The sequence below is a fragment of the Salvelinus sp. IW2-2015 genome, linkage group LG18, assembly GCF_002910315.2.
Source record: "Salvelinus sp. IW2-2015 linkage group LG18, ASM291031v2, whole genome shotgun sequence".
In the NCBI taxonomy this organism is placed as follows: domain Eukaryota; kingdom Metazoa; phylum Chordata; class Actinopteri; order Salmoniformes; family Salmonidae; genus Salvelinus; species Salvelinus sp. IW2-2015.
Genome location: NC_036858.1, coordinates 45,448,391 through 45,464,039, shown reverse-complemented (window position 1 = coordinate 45,464,039; position 15,649 = coordinate 45,448,391). Strand labels below are relative to the sequence as shown.

The following is a 15,649-nucleotide window of genomic DNA, read 5'->3' as shown; positions in this document are numbered from 1 at the left end:
GCATTTGTGTTTAGTGAGTCCTCCAGATCAGAGGCAGTAGAGACGACCAGGGAAGTTCTCTTGATAAGTGTGTGAATTGGACCATTTTCTTGTTAAAACGTAAAGAGTACTTTTGGGTGTCAGGGAAAATGTATGGAGTAAAAAGTACATTATTTTCTTTAGGAATATAGTGAAGTAAAAGTAAAAGTTGGCAAAAATATAAATAGTAAAGTACAGATACCCCCCAAAACTACTTAAGTAGCACATTCAAGTATTTTTACTTAATTACTTTACACCACTGCACACCTTTACTACAGATAATCAAACAAATTGTGTTACCCTCTGCCTATTGGCTACTTAGCTTATTCAAGACCGTCTCAAAATACAACAGGGAAATATAGGGAAACGTTGATAGTGTTAACTAAAGGGGAAAACTAGAAAGTTGAGTAAAGTTCAACTGCACTTCTCTGCGCGGGTTGATGTGTCTTCTGCGCGGCAGTCCCGGGGAGCTATGTGCCCACGCACACACGCAGCTTAGAGGGAACATTGCCCATGAACCTTTGCTCCTCTCCCAACAGCCAGAATAACATTTTTAAATAAGATTCAAACACATTATGTTATCCCAATAAAGGTCCCACAACAGTATAGTTATCCAACTGCAGTATCAGGAGCAGTGAATTTCATAGATATATTCTCATCAAAGGTCTTCCAGTAAAATAATACCAGTGTAAGGGTTTTCTAGATCCATCACCATCCGGAAACTACAGTATTTGGTTTCAAGCCTGCCACTACACAGCCTTGGATCAATATGTACCTCGTCAACAGACATTCAATACCAGCAATTAGACATATAGAGGAATGCACAATAGGATCACATCTTAGTGGCTATCTATAATGTTGTCATCAAAGAAATCTTTAGATGAACCTAAAGTGGTAAGGTAGAATATCATCATTATAATGCATTAGTTGATGTTAGGCACGAATGGTTTGATACACCTTGTATTGTAGTGTGAACAGTTTGACAATTGGGTATAGGTTGACAATTTGACATTACTCATTCAAGCCATATTTTCTGGTATCGGGAAATAAAAGAGCTTAAACAGTATATGTATGAAAAGTATGAAATGTACATCAGCACATGCAAAAGTAACTCTTACAAGAGAAGGAGATCTAGAGAGATGCTATCAGCCCCCATACTGCTTACAGTACATTACATTCACTAAGCTCTACCATGGCATTGCAACATTTCATCTTTAAGAGAACCCCAATCATTCTAAACATCATGCCATTCACAATCTCAGGCAATTGATGCTAAGACTGGAGCCAATGCGATCAGGCAATGCAAGACGTCCTAAATTAGCCCAAGTTGACAGCATGGACATGTAGCCACGATCAACAGTGGCTCCAAATACTGACAGCTTGCAAAGAGTCATAAGGTCGAAAGCAACACTACAGTATGTTGATCATTCTGAGCTTCTCTCTGACACACTGCGGCCTGAGCTGTTAAAATGTCTGACGCAGCACAGTAGTTTATGCTTTCTGATCTGCACACAAGATTTTCATTTGATAAAATATTCTGTTTACATGGCCTATGTAAACTTGGCCTTTGATCCCTGCCTCACAAAGGTCTGTGAGGCCTATTGGCCTATGAGACATAAAAAATTACATATGCCGGATTTTGAGATAGAAGTCATTGATTTTATCTACACCTGACTGACTTAGCGGACTAAGCTAGGTCCACTCTAACTGAATGAGCACAGTGGATTTTCCTATTCCTCAAACAATCAATTCTATGGCTCAAGATAAATGATTCCTCATACAATGCTTTCAGATGTGCCCTGTCATCGATGCAGTCCAATAGAATGCCATCTCGTTTTAGAAGTGCGTATTTGCTTACCAAGCATGATTCATCCCACTCTAGAGAGCATACTGATTAAAGGAAATCTGCATAACAGAAACAAACACTGTGGTTTTGTGATTTAGGCACACTGCTAAGACGCATCAGCGCAGGAGGATCATTTCTATTTGACTTAGTGGCGAGAAATGACTATACCACCCTGGCCCTTTGATGATGCCAGGACAATAAATTTATATTTTTGGTGATGTGTGAAAAAATGCCTCTCTCTCTTGTCTCCAAGTCCCAGGGGCCCCACAGAGTAACAAGAATCAATTTAAACTTTAGAAGTTGGAATTACACTTTCTACCCTCATTGAGGAGAGAGATGTCGGACAGATTGCTCTTGAGGGCGCAGATAAATGTCTGGAGAGGGAGAGAGATTCTGGTAACAAGCAACCTGAGCCAGTGCTCACAGGCAGATGATTTACTAATGGTACAGAGAGTAGAGTCCAATAGAGTAATAACCAACCATGTGCCTGCCTGCCTCAAATTAATCTGCAGAGGAAGACATGGCTACATGCACCATGAAATTGGAGGATTCATTCCCTATACTCTTTTATCTGGCTGAAATACACACAAGCCTGATTGCCGGTATCGTGTTGATGGGCTAGCAATGGAATGCATTCAAAGGGAACAGTGTACACTACATGACCAAAAGTATATGGAAACCTGCTCGTCGAACATCTCATTCCAAAATCATGGTCATTACTTTGGAGCTGGTCCCCCCTTTGTTGCTATAACAGCCTCTAAGCTTCTGGGAAAGCTTTCCACTAAATGTTGGAACATTCCATTCAGCCACAAGAACATTAATGAGGTTGGGCGCTAATTTTGAGCGATTAGGCCTGGCACACAGTCGGCGTTCCAATTGATCCCAAAGGTGTTCAATGGAGTTGAGGTCAGGGCTCTCTGCAGACCAGTCAAGTTCTTCCACACTGATCTTGACAAACCATTTCTGTATGGACCTCGCTTTGTGCACAGGGGCATTGTGCTGCTGAAACAAAGATTTATCTTCACTGGAACTAAGTGGCCTAGCCCGAAAAACAGCCCCAGGTCATTATTCCTGGGGCAGGAAGCGTGGGGGCAGGAAGCATCCGCCAAATCCAGATTTGTCCGACGGACTGCCAGATGGTGAAGTGTGATTAATCACTCCAGAGATTGCGTTTCCACTGCTCCAGAGTCCAATGGCGGCGAGTTTTACACCACTCCAGCCGACGCTTGGCATTGCGCATAGTGACCTTAGGCTTGTGTGTGCCTGCTCGGCCTTGGAAACCCATTTTATGAAACTGCCAACGAACAGTTATTGTGTTGACATTGCTTTCAGAGGCAGTTTGGATCTCGATAGTAAGTCTTGCAACCGAGGACATACGATTTTTACGTGCTACGCACTTCAGCCCTTGGCGGTCACGTTCTGTGAGCTTGTGTGGGCTACCACTTCGCGGCTGAGCCGTTGTTGCTTCTAGACGTTTCGAAATCACCATGACAGCACTTCCAGTTGACTGGGGCAGCACTAGCAGGGCAGAAATTTTATGAAATTACTTGTTGGAAAGGTGGCATCCTATGACGGTGCCACATTGAAATTTACGGAGCTCTTCAATAATGTCATTCTACTGCCAATGTTTGTCTGTGGAGATTGCATGGCTGTGTGCTCGATTTTATACACCTGTCAGCAACGGGTGTGGCTGAAACAGCCAAATCGACTAATTTGAAGAGGTGTCCACATACTTTTGTATGTATAGTGTATTTATGTATCCAGCTGAAATAACATACTTGATTAACAGTGTTATTATAGTGTATAGAGAGAGGCAAATGAATATAATCTCGAAATTGAGAGATTGTGATGGCTGGAAGATATCTCACCTGCAGTTCTTGTTACAGTTCTCTTCTGTTATACCGTCTTCATCCTCTCCCCAGACATCCACCGCCGAGAAGATCAAGGCCACCAGGACAGCGAAACAGCACACCAAAGCAAAGATTACGATGCATTTCTGCTGAGACTGCAAAAGACAAGAAACAAATTGACTGTTTGTTATTTTTATTTCGCCTAGAGATGGTCAAAGTGCCCCAACCAAAGAGCACTCACACAGCCTGATGTATTGCACCACACAGCAAATCATAAATGATAGCAGCGTGTTACCAGGGGAATTTTACACAAACATGTACATACTGTGCATGGCCACATGTTCAGGCTCCATCATATGGCTCTACCATATGGAGAAGAGAAGCCAACAGGGAACCCACTGAAGAGGCCTTTTAATATGGCTAGGGAACCCCTCGACAACATTCCGCTGAAAAGGCGAAATTCAAAAAAAAAAAATTGAAATATGTAACTTTCATACATTCACAAGTGCAATACACCAAATTAAAGCTTAACTTCTTGTTAATCTACCCATCGCGTCCGATTTCAAAAAGACTTTACAGCGAAAGCACACCATATGATTATGTTAGGTCAGAGCCTAGTCACAAAAACACACACAGCCATTTTCCAGCCAAAGAAAGGAGTTACAAAAAGCAGAAATATAGATAAAATTAGTCACTAACCTTTGATGATCTTCATCAGATGGCACTCATAGGACTTCATGTTACACAATACATGTATGTTTTGTTCGATAAAGTTCATATTTATATCAAAAAATCGCAGTTTACATTGACGCTTTATGGTCAGTAATGTTGTGCCTCGAAAACATCCGGCGAATTTTCAGAGAGCCACATCAATTTACAGAAAACTCATAATAAACTTTGATTAAAGATACAAGTATTATGCACAGAATTATAGATATACTTTTCCTTAATGCAACCGCGGTGTCATATTTCAAAAAAGCTTTACGGAAAAAGCTAACCATGCAATAATCTGAGTACGGCGCTCAGACACAAAAACAAGCCATGCAGATACCCGCCATGTTGTGGAGTCAGTAAAAGTCAGAAATAGCGTTATAAATATTCACTTACCTTTGATGATCTTCATCAGAATGCACTCCCAGGAATCCCAGTTCCACAATAAATGTTTGTTTTGTTCGATAAAGTTCATAATTTATGTCCAAATACCTCCTTTTGTTAGCGCGTTTGATAAACAAATCCAAACTCACGAGGCGCGGGCAAGTCCAGGCGAAAGTTCAGACGAAAAGTTCAAAAAGTTATATTACAGTTCGTAGAAACATGTCAAACAATGTATAGAATCAATCTTTAGGATGTTTTTAACATAAATCTTCCATAATGTTCCAACCGGAGAATTCCTTTGTCTTTAGAATTGCAATGGAACGCAGTTCGCTCTCACGTGTGTGCTCGTGATCAGCTCATGGCACTCTGGCAGGCCTCTGGTTGATTCAGCTCTCATTCGCCCCCACTTCACAGTAGAAGCCTCAAACAAGGTTCTAAAGACTGTTGACATCTAGTGGAAGCCTTAGGAAGTGCAATATGACCCCATAGACACTGTATATTCGATAGGCAATGAGTTGAAAAACTACAAACCTCAGATTTCCCACTTCCTGGTTGGATTTTTCTCAGGTTTTCGCCATCATTCAAACAGTCTTAGAAACTTCTGAGTGTTTTCTATCCAATACTACTAATAATATGCATATATTAGCTTCTGGGCCTGAGTAACAGGAAGTTTACTCTGGGTAAGCTTTTCATCCGAATGTGAAAATGCTGCCCCCTATCCCAAACAGGTTTTAATTCCAACCTGGTATTTATAGCCACTAACTTGACATATTTAGGCTGCATCCAAATGGATCCATATGGTGAAAAGGTGACCCTTGGTTGGAAGGATAATGATGGGAAAAGGGAGAACAAAGTAGTTACAGGGAGGGCAGGGCTGGTGGCAGAGTGATCTACTGAAAATAGTTTGATTTTGCCCTAAATCAATCATTTATGAGAAAGTACTGCTTTCCAAATCACATGGGACACTTGGACCTTGGCTAAGCCTGAAAAAGTGATATTGTAAGAAAATCTGCATTGTATTCAGTATATCATCACAACACTGTATTTATTAGTCTCTCTCAGACAGATCATCTAATAAAATAATTGTGGGTATTTCAATAGCTATGTCTTGAGGTCTAAAGTAGTCAAATGCAATTTTATTAAAGTAAATATGCCAGTGGAAACTGTGTGAACAATATTATGTATGCTAATGGTGCACCCTTGTTACTAATTACGCTTAGATGGCATGTTCAAAGTCAATGTTACCCCTAACATGTTTCAGCTCCTCTGTGCAACTGGGAATGATCTAATAGTGCTCTCAGTACATTTGCTCTGTTGACTGTATGTGGCTGACAGAGTCTGACGTCATCTATAATGTGCCTCTGATGATGTGAGAGTGCTAAGGTATTTTCACTCTGCTAATTATGATCCTCAAAGGGCACCAGCTGATGAGCAACTGGGAAATGTACTGTGGATTTATAATTAATATCATTTATACATGAATTATAATCGCTGCTTAGGCTACTTGTATGTGGTTGCTCAGAATTTCAAATGTCCTTTACTGATCTATCAAGTTAATCATATGCTTCAATGCCATGGGGCTTAAAGAAAACTTGAAAACACACTTATGGTGACATGCATTTAGCGACTGATCCACTCAAACATAACAATCAACGGAAAGCAGCAAACGAATGTGGTTGCTGCAATTCATTTAATAGTTAATTACCAAGTTATTACATAAACATTACAGAGACCGTCATCTACCCACCCACTAAAGGGTGTTTATCAAATCAAAATCAAATCACATTTTATTTGTCACATGCGCCAAATACAACAGGCTTTTATTTTATTTAAAGATGGCCTAGGAACAGTGGGTTAACTGCCTTGTTCAGGGGCAGAATGACAGATTTGTACCTTGTCAGCTCGGGGATTCGAACTTGCAATCTTTCAAACACTAGTCCAACGCTATAACCACTAGGCTACCCTGCCAATGCACTTTGTACAGTGGTAAATCATAACTCCAACCGAAACAATGTTTAATGTGTCATTGATTTACAACCATGACCTAATTAATCCAAAACATCAAGCCTGTAAATAAAACAATATCAAATGTGTCCCAATCTCTAACTGCTGTAAAGGGAACCAAACATAATTACCCTTGAACACAAAGGGCCATTAAATGGGTAGCATCACCAAGTTCAGTACTGAAAAGAACTTGATGTCATACAATAAAAAAACTGTTATAGTTGTAGGTACATATACATTTCTCTCACATGATCATATAGGACCCCTGTGGGCACATTAGGACATATATGTGAATTATGTTTGTGTTGCTGGGAGGGGTCATATTGTATGTGCACTTTAGACTCTGCCAGATATCTGTCTCTGGAAAGAGGCCAGAGTCAATAGACCCTCAATTACCAAAATCTTTCTCCCTTGCTGAAAAACATCCGTGCCCTCCTCGGTGAACATCCTGTTAAACAATAACGCCCACTTTGGTAAGACTGAGCAAGAAACAGTAATCACCACCAACAAGAACACAGAGTAAAAACAGCACTGCCCACCTTATGACTACCAAGTATCACACAGCAATGTCCAGTAATATGAATATAAGTATAGACGATTATATAGGGACTCCAATCTCTGAACACAAAAGGCTACTCCTAATGAAACAAGTATCCAATTGGCTATAGGAACCGGAACACAATACATTTCTACTTGGTTCATGCCTTCTAGGGGAGTTTCTTCTAGCCACTGTGCTTCTGCCTCTGCATTGTGTGCTCTTTGGGGTTTTAGGCTGGGTATCTGTAAAACACTTTTTGACAACTGCTGATATAAAAAGGGCTTTATAAAATATATTTGATTGATTGAGGCAACAGACCACATCTTCGACAAAGACATTAGACACCTCATTGGGTCTCACCCTCACTACCAAGAGGCTGGACTGACTTTGCGTGAAGCCCCAGGCCTGCTCAAAGTGGCTGCTGCTTTAAAAGCTTCAAAGTTATAGTCCCTGTGAAAAGGCTGACTGGTACATGTCAGCTGGCAGGGTGCCCATCAGTCACACACCCAATTGAAGGGAAGGTCAACCTGGATGTGCATTCACATTCAGGGATCTGAGGCATACTGTAGATGCGTGCTGAATAGAGAGTGTTTCTTCATCAAGGATTAAAACATTAGGCGAAAATGTTAGAGGTGAAGGATGCAGTGGAAAGTTGGCCCGTAATAGTTATTTTCCCAACTTGTGTGTATTCACTGCCATTATAGTCAACTCGCTTTCAGAATGTTATGTAAGGTGAATTAAAACTATTTTACCATGGTAGTCATGGTTCTGTGGTGTAAGTTATTTAGAGCATTTTAACTAATTAGATTACTGTAATATTGAAAAGGGTAATGTAAATGTCTAGACAAGTCACAACTTATTTTCTGAGACACCCATAGTCAAATTTGTGTCTTACTGTACACAAGCAAAAGGCAGGCAAATGTCAGGGGCCCAATTAAGTCGATGATGATTACTCCTATTTTAGAGCTACAGACTACTCCTATTTTAGAGCTACAGACTACTCCTATTTTAGAGCTACAGACTACTCCTATTTTAGAGCTACAGACTACTCCTATTTTAGAGCTACAGACTACTCCTATTTTAGAGCTACCATGTCCTTATACTTCTCAAAGGAAAGGGGTATACCAAAGCACAGGTAGAGGGAAAACACTCAGACCTCATATAGTGTTATGTTTTTATATCCTGGAATAATTTGACTAAAGTGGACTTTAAACATTGGAGAAGCTCTGTAGAGAATGAAGCCCCATGGCGTGGTCGCATTGTTTCATGAACATTTGAACAGCCAGTCTTGTTTTCGAGGCAAGTCAAGTGTCTGTCAGGCACTGCTGTGACCAGAGATTGTTTTGAGGGCAAGCCCAGTATCTCTGTAAGCCACTGCTGTGACCAGAGATTGTTTCGAGGCAAGCCAAGTATCTGTAAGCCACTGCTGTGACCAGAGATTGTTTCGAGGCAAGCCAAGTATCTGTAAGCCACTGCTGTGACCAGAGATTGTTTCGAGGCAAGCCAAGTATCTGTAAGTCATTTTCCATTCCATTTGTACTCGCTGAAAATTTGATTCCAGCATAGATGAACAGCTGGAGCGTTTGCCTGTTGACTTCAGCCATTGACTTCAGCCTACATACAGTACAATAGTTGGAAAACGCTGTCCCTTAAACACTTTAGCATGTATACAGCTATCCAGCTATACAGCTTATGCCCCCAACAAACCAGATTTGTCTTTCTTTCAGCATATACTTCAAGTGTTGAGTTGTACTGATCTAAACTGACTGTGCCTGACAATCAGGGATTTATGGTTGGTTTCATAGAAGTTACAATATAAATGTGCTTCACTTGGGTCGGTCATATTTATAACAAGATAATTGCAATAACTAAAAAGCAGAAATACATGCTTTAATCCATACTTGGCTCTCAGCAGTGATTAACAGATGGCTGCACACCTCTTCTGTGCGGGTTCAGTAACCTACAACATTCCTTCATCAAGTCCCAGAGATCTCTAAGCACTCAGTTTTAACCTCTACCCACCCACAAGGTTGGTCTACCACAGTCGCTGTACCAGAAGAACTGTCATCGCTCACCAGCCTCACCTTCAGAACACCTAGAAGCCAAACACACGTACATCCAGAGATACAACTTGTAACGGAAAGGGCAGGGGAAATTACATTATATAAATATTAAACTGTGTAAGAAAAAGTAGTTATACACTTGTGTTACACATAAGTGCTCAAGAAGGTTAAACAGGAAAAGCGATGACAACTGCCAACACTGACTTAGATTGGAAATATTACTCTGGGCTTTAGCTAAAGTCAGGTTTTTCAATCGTGACTTCTTTGTAAACACACCTTACTTTCCCATTAAAAAAAGACAATGATTGATCTTTTTCTGAGGAACATCTAGTCGAAGAGGAGGATTTCTTATCAAACTTGGCATGTTGTACAGACAAGCAAGAAGCAGAGTATAACTATATACTACACTCAATTTCCCATCTGTACTCTTGTGAGAGGATCTTCCCTCCTAATTTAGTAGGAAAAGTCGAGGCCTACAGCACTTCTTGACATCTAACAGCTTGGTACTTGTTAAAGAACAGGGCCCGGTTTCCCGATAGCGATGGAATTCTTTATTTTAAAGATGCATCGTTCCTACAATGTCACATGCGTTTCCCAAAACACCATGCAGAGATAATTGCGTCGTTGGAGCATATGTTGATACTGATAGGATCGAAAGATAGGGAGTAACTGCTCTCGGATCAACTTTCTCCGTTCAAATCTTTCCATAACATTATAATTATTTCACAATACTGATGACGGATCGGCTCCTAGAGAGATAAGCCCAATATGGCTGCAAAAATCACAGATTTGGCACACCAAAAAATGTTGCCTGCGCTACAGAAGTCTATATACTGTAGATCTGCTAATACAAGATTAGTAAAGTCGCAGTACACTACTATTTTTATGAATATATTTTTTGGGGTTCCCTGCTGTGTTCGACCAAAGCACCGATTGCTACCAGGTCCTCCTAATTAAAAAGCTGCATGGAGATACATTGCCAATGTATGACTCCCTTGCGAAAAAAGATTTCAGTAAGAGTGCAGTATAACTGCAGCACACTGTAGTATAACTGTAGTCAGAGTGCAGTATAACTGCAGCACACTGTAGTATAACTGTAGTTAGAATGCTGTATAACTGAACATTTAATGGCATTGATTTTTGGCCTAAAATATCAGCCATCGACCTCCTTGACCTCTAAAAATTGGTATCGACTATAAGAAATCCATATCAGTCGTTCTGTAGTTAATATTTAAATGCAGTCATCTTGGTTTCCATTTTAAGCATGTTTTTATAGCCAATGTCACTCGTTTTTATCAATTGCAAAGACACTGGCAACTTTGTGTCTGTAGTCAACTTTGTTCTGAAGTTATCAGCCATGACACAGATACTATAAACCATGTGATTCTATGTTTAGTGAAGATCTTCTGTGTTTAAAGTGACGCGGGAGGGCAAAAAAAGAGTCTAACGATGCACTTAGCTGTTCTACGAGTGATCTGAGGCAGGTGTTAGATTACAACGTTTATAATGATGGTTTTGGGAAACAGCTCAGATTTAACACTGCTCCTATCTTTTTGATTCTTTTTTTTGTATTTCCTACCCCCTTTTTCTCCCCAACTTCGTGGTATCCAATTGGTAGTTACAGTCTTGTCTCATCGCTACAACTCCCGTACGGACTCGGGAGAGGCGAAGGTTGAGAGGCGTGCGTCCTCCGCAACAGAACCCAACCAAACCGCACTGCTTCTTGACACAATGCCCACTTAACCCAGAAGCCAGCCACACCAATGTGTCGGAGGAAACACCGTACACCTGCCGACCGTGTCAACGTGCACTGTGCCCGGCCCGCTACAGGAGTCGCTAGTGCGCGATGGGACAAGGACATCGCTGCCGGCCAAACCCTCCCCTAACCCGGACGACGCTGGGCCAATTGTGCACCGCCCTGTGGGTCTCCCGGTCACGGCCGGCTGCGTCAGAGCCTGGACTTGAATCCAGAATCTCTAGTGGCACAGCTAGCACTGCAATGCAGTACCTTAGACCACTGCGCCACTCGGGAGGCCCAATGCTGCTCCTATCTAACAATGAACTTAGCCGTAAGATGATTTTAGGAAAAAGGGCACTGATGATGTCTCTGGTAGACTGCCATGGGTGCTGAGACTCATGATGAACACTGACAAAGGCACCAGGGTGAAAGAATTGGAATGGATTTTGAATAATTGTTTGACACATTTCCTAAACAACAGACACTTAATGCATATTGGTGTAAGAACTGTGTTTACCATTTACATATAGACACTTTACACACAGGGGACTTACAGTAGTGTGGAGAATGTGTAAAATCCAGTTAAGACACACCAAAACGGTGTAATCAGTTAGATTGATTTGATAAGAAAACTTCAAGTTCTTTGGAGGACCAGATTTTTAAAAGAAAGATATCTGATTGATGGCACTGTGTGTGCAATCTTAGAGATGCTCTTTCTTGAATTATAAATAAATACCTCTGAGTTTCTTTATGTCTCTGAAGGTTGGTGCTAAATCCTCTTCCTGAATAATGTTTAAAAGATATCACATTTTTCAAGATTTTCCCTTTAACAAGTACAAATGGCTTCTACCCAACATTAACAGTGAAATCTTCAGATCTTGCACCTCTCCAAAGGTGTAACTAAAACAAAGAGAAGTGGAATAAGTTAAAGGAAAAGCAATTAGAGTAGCTTTACTTCACCTAAGGTAGAAGGATAGCTACAGTAAGAAATAGTGAGGTGTACTGTATATCTATCAAACAATGGATATTGCAGTATATGGCTTTATTTGATATACTACTTAAAAGTTATTACATTAAGAAGAGTAATTAAATTATCCAGTGGATATTACATTATGTTGTACCAAGAACAAAGGGAGGGCCCTCCGTTGAGTGAGCCCACAGGAAAATCTTCATATATGTTCTTGTATACATGTTATGTAATTGTCAATGGTGTGCGTACTGGGAGCGGAGTCAGGTGCAGGAGAGCAGAGAGTTGTGAACAGGGCACACTTTATTGAGGCAGGAGAAACCAACAGACGGACGCCACTATGTCGAAACCTCCAGCCAAATGGCAAAAGTGCAAAACGCACAAACAGTCACAATAATTATGTTCAAACAAATAAACATACTTCGTGACAAAACACGGAATAAACGAACACCAGTCTAGCGCGTCAAAATTGACACGTAACACAAAACAATTTCACACAAAGACATAAGGGGGAACAGAGGAATAAATACATGTAGTGTGATTGGGGAATGAAAACCAGGTGTGTAGGGAACAAGACAAAACAAATGGATAAATGAAAAATGGAGCGGCGATGGCTAGACGCCGCCCGAACAAGTAGAGGAGCCGACTTCGGCGGAAGTCGTGACAGTAATGCACCAACATACAGTACATGCATGTTGTTTCAAAGCAACACACAAGAGATCATACCCTAGGGGCATCATTTGAAAGATCAAAACAACTTCCTAATACACCGAAACATGGTATATGCTGAGGTCTGTAACAGTTTTGCTAAGGTTGACTGTACATCAACAATATAGGCAGTAATCGACCCAATTTAAATCAGCCTCATTTATTCATCAAGTGGAATCAATTTATTGGTACACTAATTCAGAGTGACATTGATCAAACTTAAGCAAACGATCTGTATTCATGATATTGAATTGATAGATTAGGATTGCCCCTAAAATGGAGTTCAAGGACTTTTAAATTGATTCAGTTAAGTTCCATAGAACGGCTGCAGCCATTGGAACAAACAAAAGCATACCTAAAATAAATTAATGAAACAATTTTCAATAATTAATAATTATATAACATAATTATTTTACAAGCACAACGATTTACAACATTTGTGTCATTGAACTATTCCCCAGAGCACAATATATACATATATAAAATATCTCTCATCACCTGATGTTGCACTGTGTCTTCGGTGTGCATATCTCTGACACCTGCAACAAAGTGCTGGCAAACGCACCACCTAGTCCAAACAGTGTCTGGTTCCTCAGTCTCCTGGCTCCTGTCTTCTTATTCACTGTCTTTCTACCGCTATGCCCATCCACACACACAGTGTTGTTCACTACAGTACTGTGCCTCCTCTTTGAATGACAGTGTGTAGGTCCCCTGAGCCAGTGAGTCAGGCCAGGACAGTGTGTCCTGTCAGCCGGATGAGTCTCTGCACATACTCAGCACATCAAGGCTAAGCACTCTGGGATGTATGGTCTTTCGCTGGACACGCTCACTCCTTTTCCATTTCCAGAGTGAAGGACAGACTGTATTCATGTTGGCTGATGGCCCAGACAAGATACTTACAGTGAAAATGGTACCATTTTTCCATGGCCCTGATATTTCCATCTAGAAGTGCGGAGATGCTCAAGTTGTGTTGGTTTAGAATTAATAATTTGTTATACTGGTTTGATTTTGTCCAGAGGCTGGTTAAAAGCCTCTCAGATGAATGTGTGACACCATGAGACAACAGTGTGACACAACAGTGCGACTTCAGAAATGTTGCAGATCCCCAGGTACCCCAGGACCAAGATTGACATGGAAATTCAACTAAGGAACAAGCATTCATATAGCCTACATACTGTATAGGCTACTGCAAACTGATCCTGACATTAACATAGTGCCCATAACTCTTTTGACACATTTGATCCTGTAAAGTCAGAACTGTGAATTAATGATAACGAGTTGGGCTTAGAGCTTGGCAAACAAGTCCAGCCAGCTTTATGATAGCTGTATTGGTGCGGAGGCTGTCTGGCTATATGCCAGATATTTCAGTTTCAATCCGACGGCCAGTCACATAGCTGAACCAATCAATGGAACCTGGATCTCATCTATCATGAAGACAAGCAGATAGGAGGTGACGGGATGGAATATCAAGGGGAAGTTTGGTTTCAAGGAAAAGTAGCCTAATCAGCACTGACACAAATGATAGTAACAGCTTAGTTGAAGAGGGCTGATTTGGAGGGAGAAAACCCACTTAAAGAAAAATCCTATACTTGAAAGTGCCATCTAAGCCTCCATTTCAGCAGGCACTTTGTAAGCCTACACATCTGATAATATAATCGACAATCACTGGTATACCATCACATGGTAAGATTGGCTGTGATCATGCTCATCTGCCAACAGTTAGCGTTAGCATATTTATTGTCACTCAATTCACAGTTTATCCTAGATACCCAACTCACTGTTTCTTTCCTAATGTAATATCACCACTTAAACAAGAGACAAGCCAAGTCTCAATCTGTTGGCAATTTGTGCAGAGGCATTACTGCTGCAACATTCATCAATACCCAATCAGCGGGGGATTGCCATCAATTCATTCCATCGGGACTGGGCCTAAAGGTTAGCGCTGATTCCTGCCAGAATTATCATTACTCCAGTCTGCATTATGAGAAGTAATTTACTATTTCAATACTAACATGTTATAGAAAAAATGTAGCCTGCCACATGGTCTAGGTCAGTATCTATCTAATTTACAGTACCAGTCAAAAGTTTGGACACACCTACTCATTCAAGGGTTTTTCTTTAATTTTTACTATTTTATACATTGTAGTCATCAAAACTATGAAATAACACATACGGAATCGTGTACTAACCAAAACAGTGTTACATTCAAAATATATTTGAGATTCTTCAAAGTAGCCACCTTTTGCCTTGATGACAGCTTTGCACACTCTTGCCATTCTCTCAACCAGCTTCACCTGGAATGCTTTTCCAACAGTCTTAAAGGAGTTCGCAATATGCTGAGCACTTGTTGGCTACTTTTCCTTCACTCTGTGGTCCAACTCATCCCAAACCATCTCAGTTGGGTTGAGGTCAGGTGATTGTGGCCAGGTCATCTGATGTAGCACTCCATCACTCTCCTTCTTCGTAAAATAGCCCTTACAAAGCCTGGAGTTGGGTCATTGTCCTGTTGAAAAACAAATAGTCCCACTAAACACAAACAAGATGGGATTGCATATCACTGCAGAATGCTGTGGTAGCCATGCTGGTTAAGTGTGCCTTGAATTCTAAATAAATCACTGACAGTGTCACCAGCAAAGCACCATCACATCTCCTCCTCCATGCTTCACTGTGGGAACCACACATGGGGAGATAATCCGTTCATCTACTCTGCATCTCACAAAGACATGGCGGTTGGAACCAGAAATCTCAAATTTGGACTCATCGACCAAAGGATACAGTGGCTTGCGAAAGTATTCACCCCCTTGGCATTTTTCCTATTTTGT

At 40.9% G+C, this 15,649-nt stretch overlaps 1 protein-coding gene across 1 annotated transcript in view; it reads right to left on the bottom strand.

Annotated features, from left to right (window-relative positions):
• LOC111977354 (inactive phospholipase D5) overlaps window positions 1-15,649 on the bottom strand; it is a 53,541-nt gene that overhangs the window by 22,358 nt on the left and 15,534 nt on the right. The window contains exon 2 of the mRNA XM_024006739.2: window positions 3,733-3,869. Within this exon, the coding sequence (XP_023862507.1) occupies window positions 3,733-3,869 (137 nt within the window). The remainder of the gene's footprint in view (window positions 1-3,732; window positions 3,870-15,649) is intronic.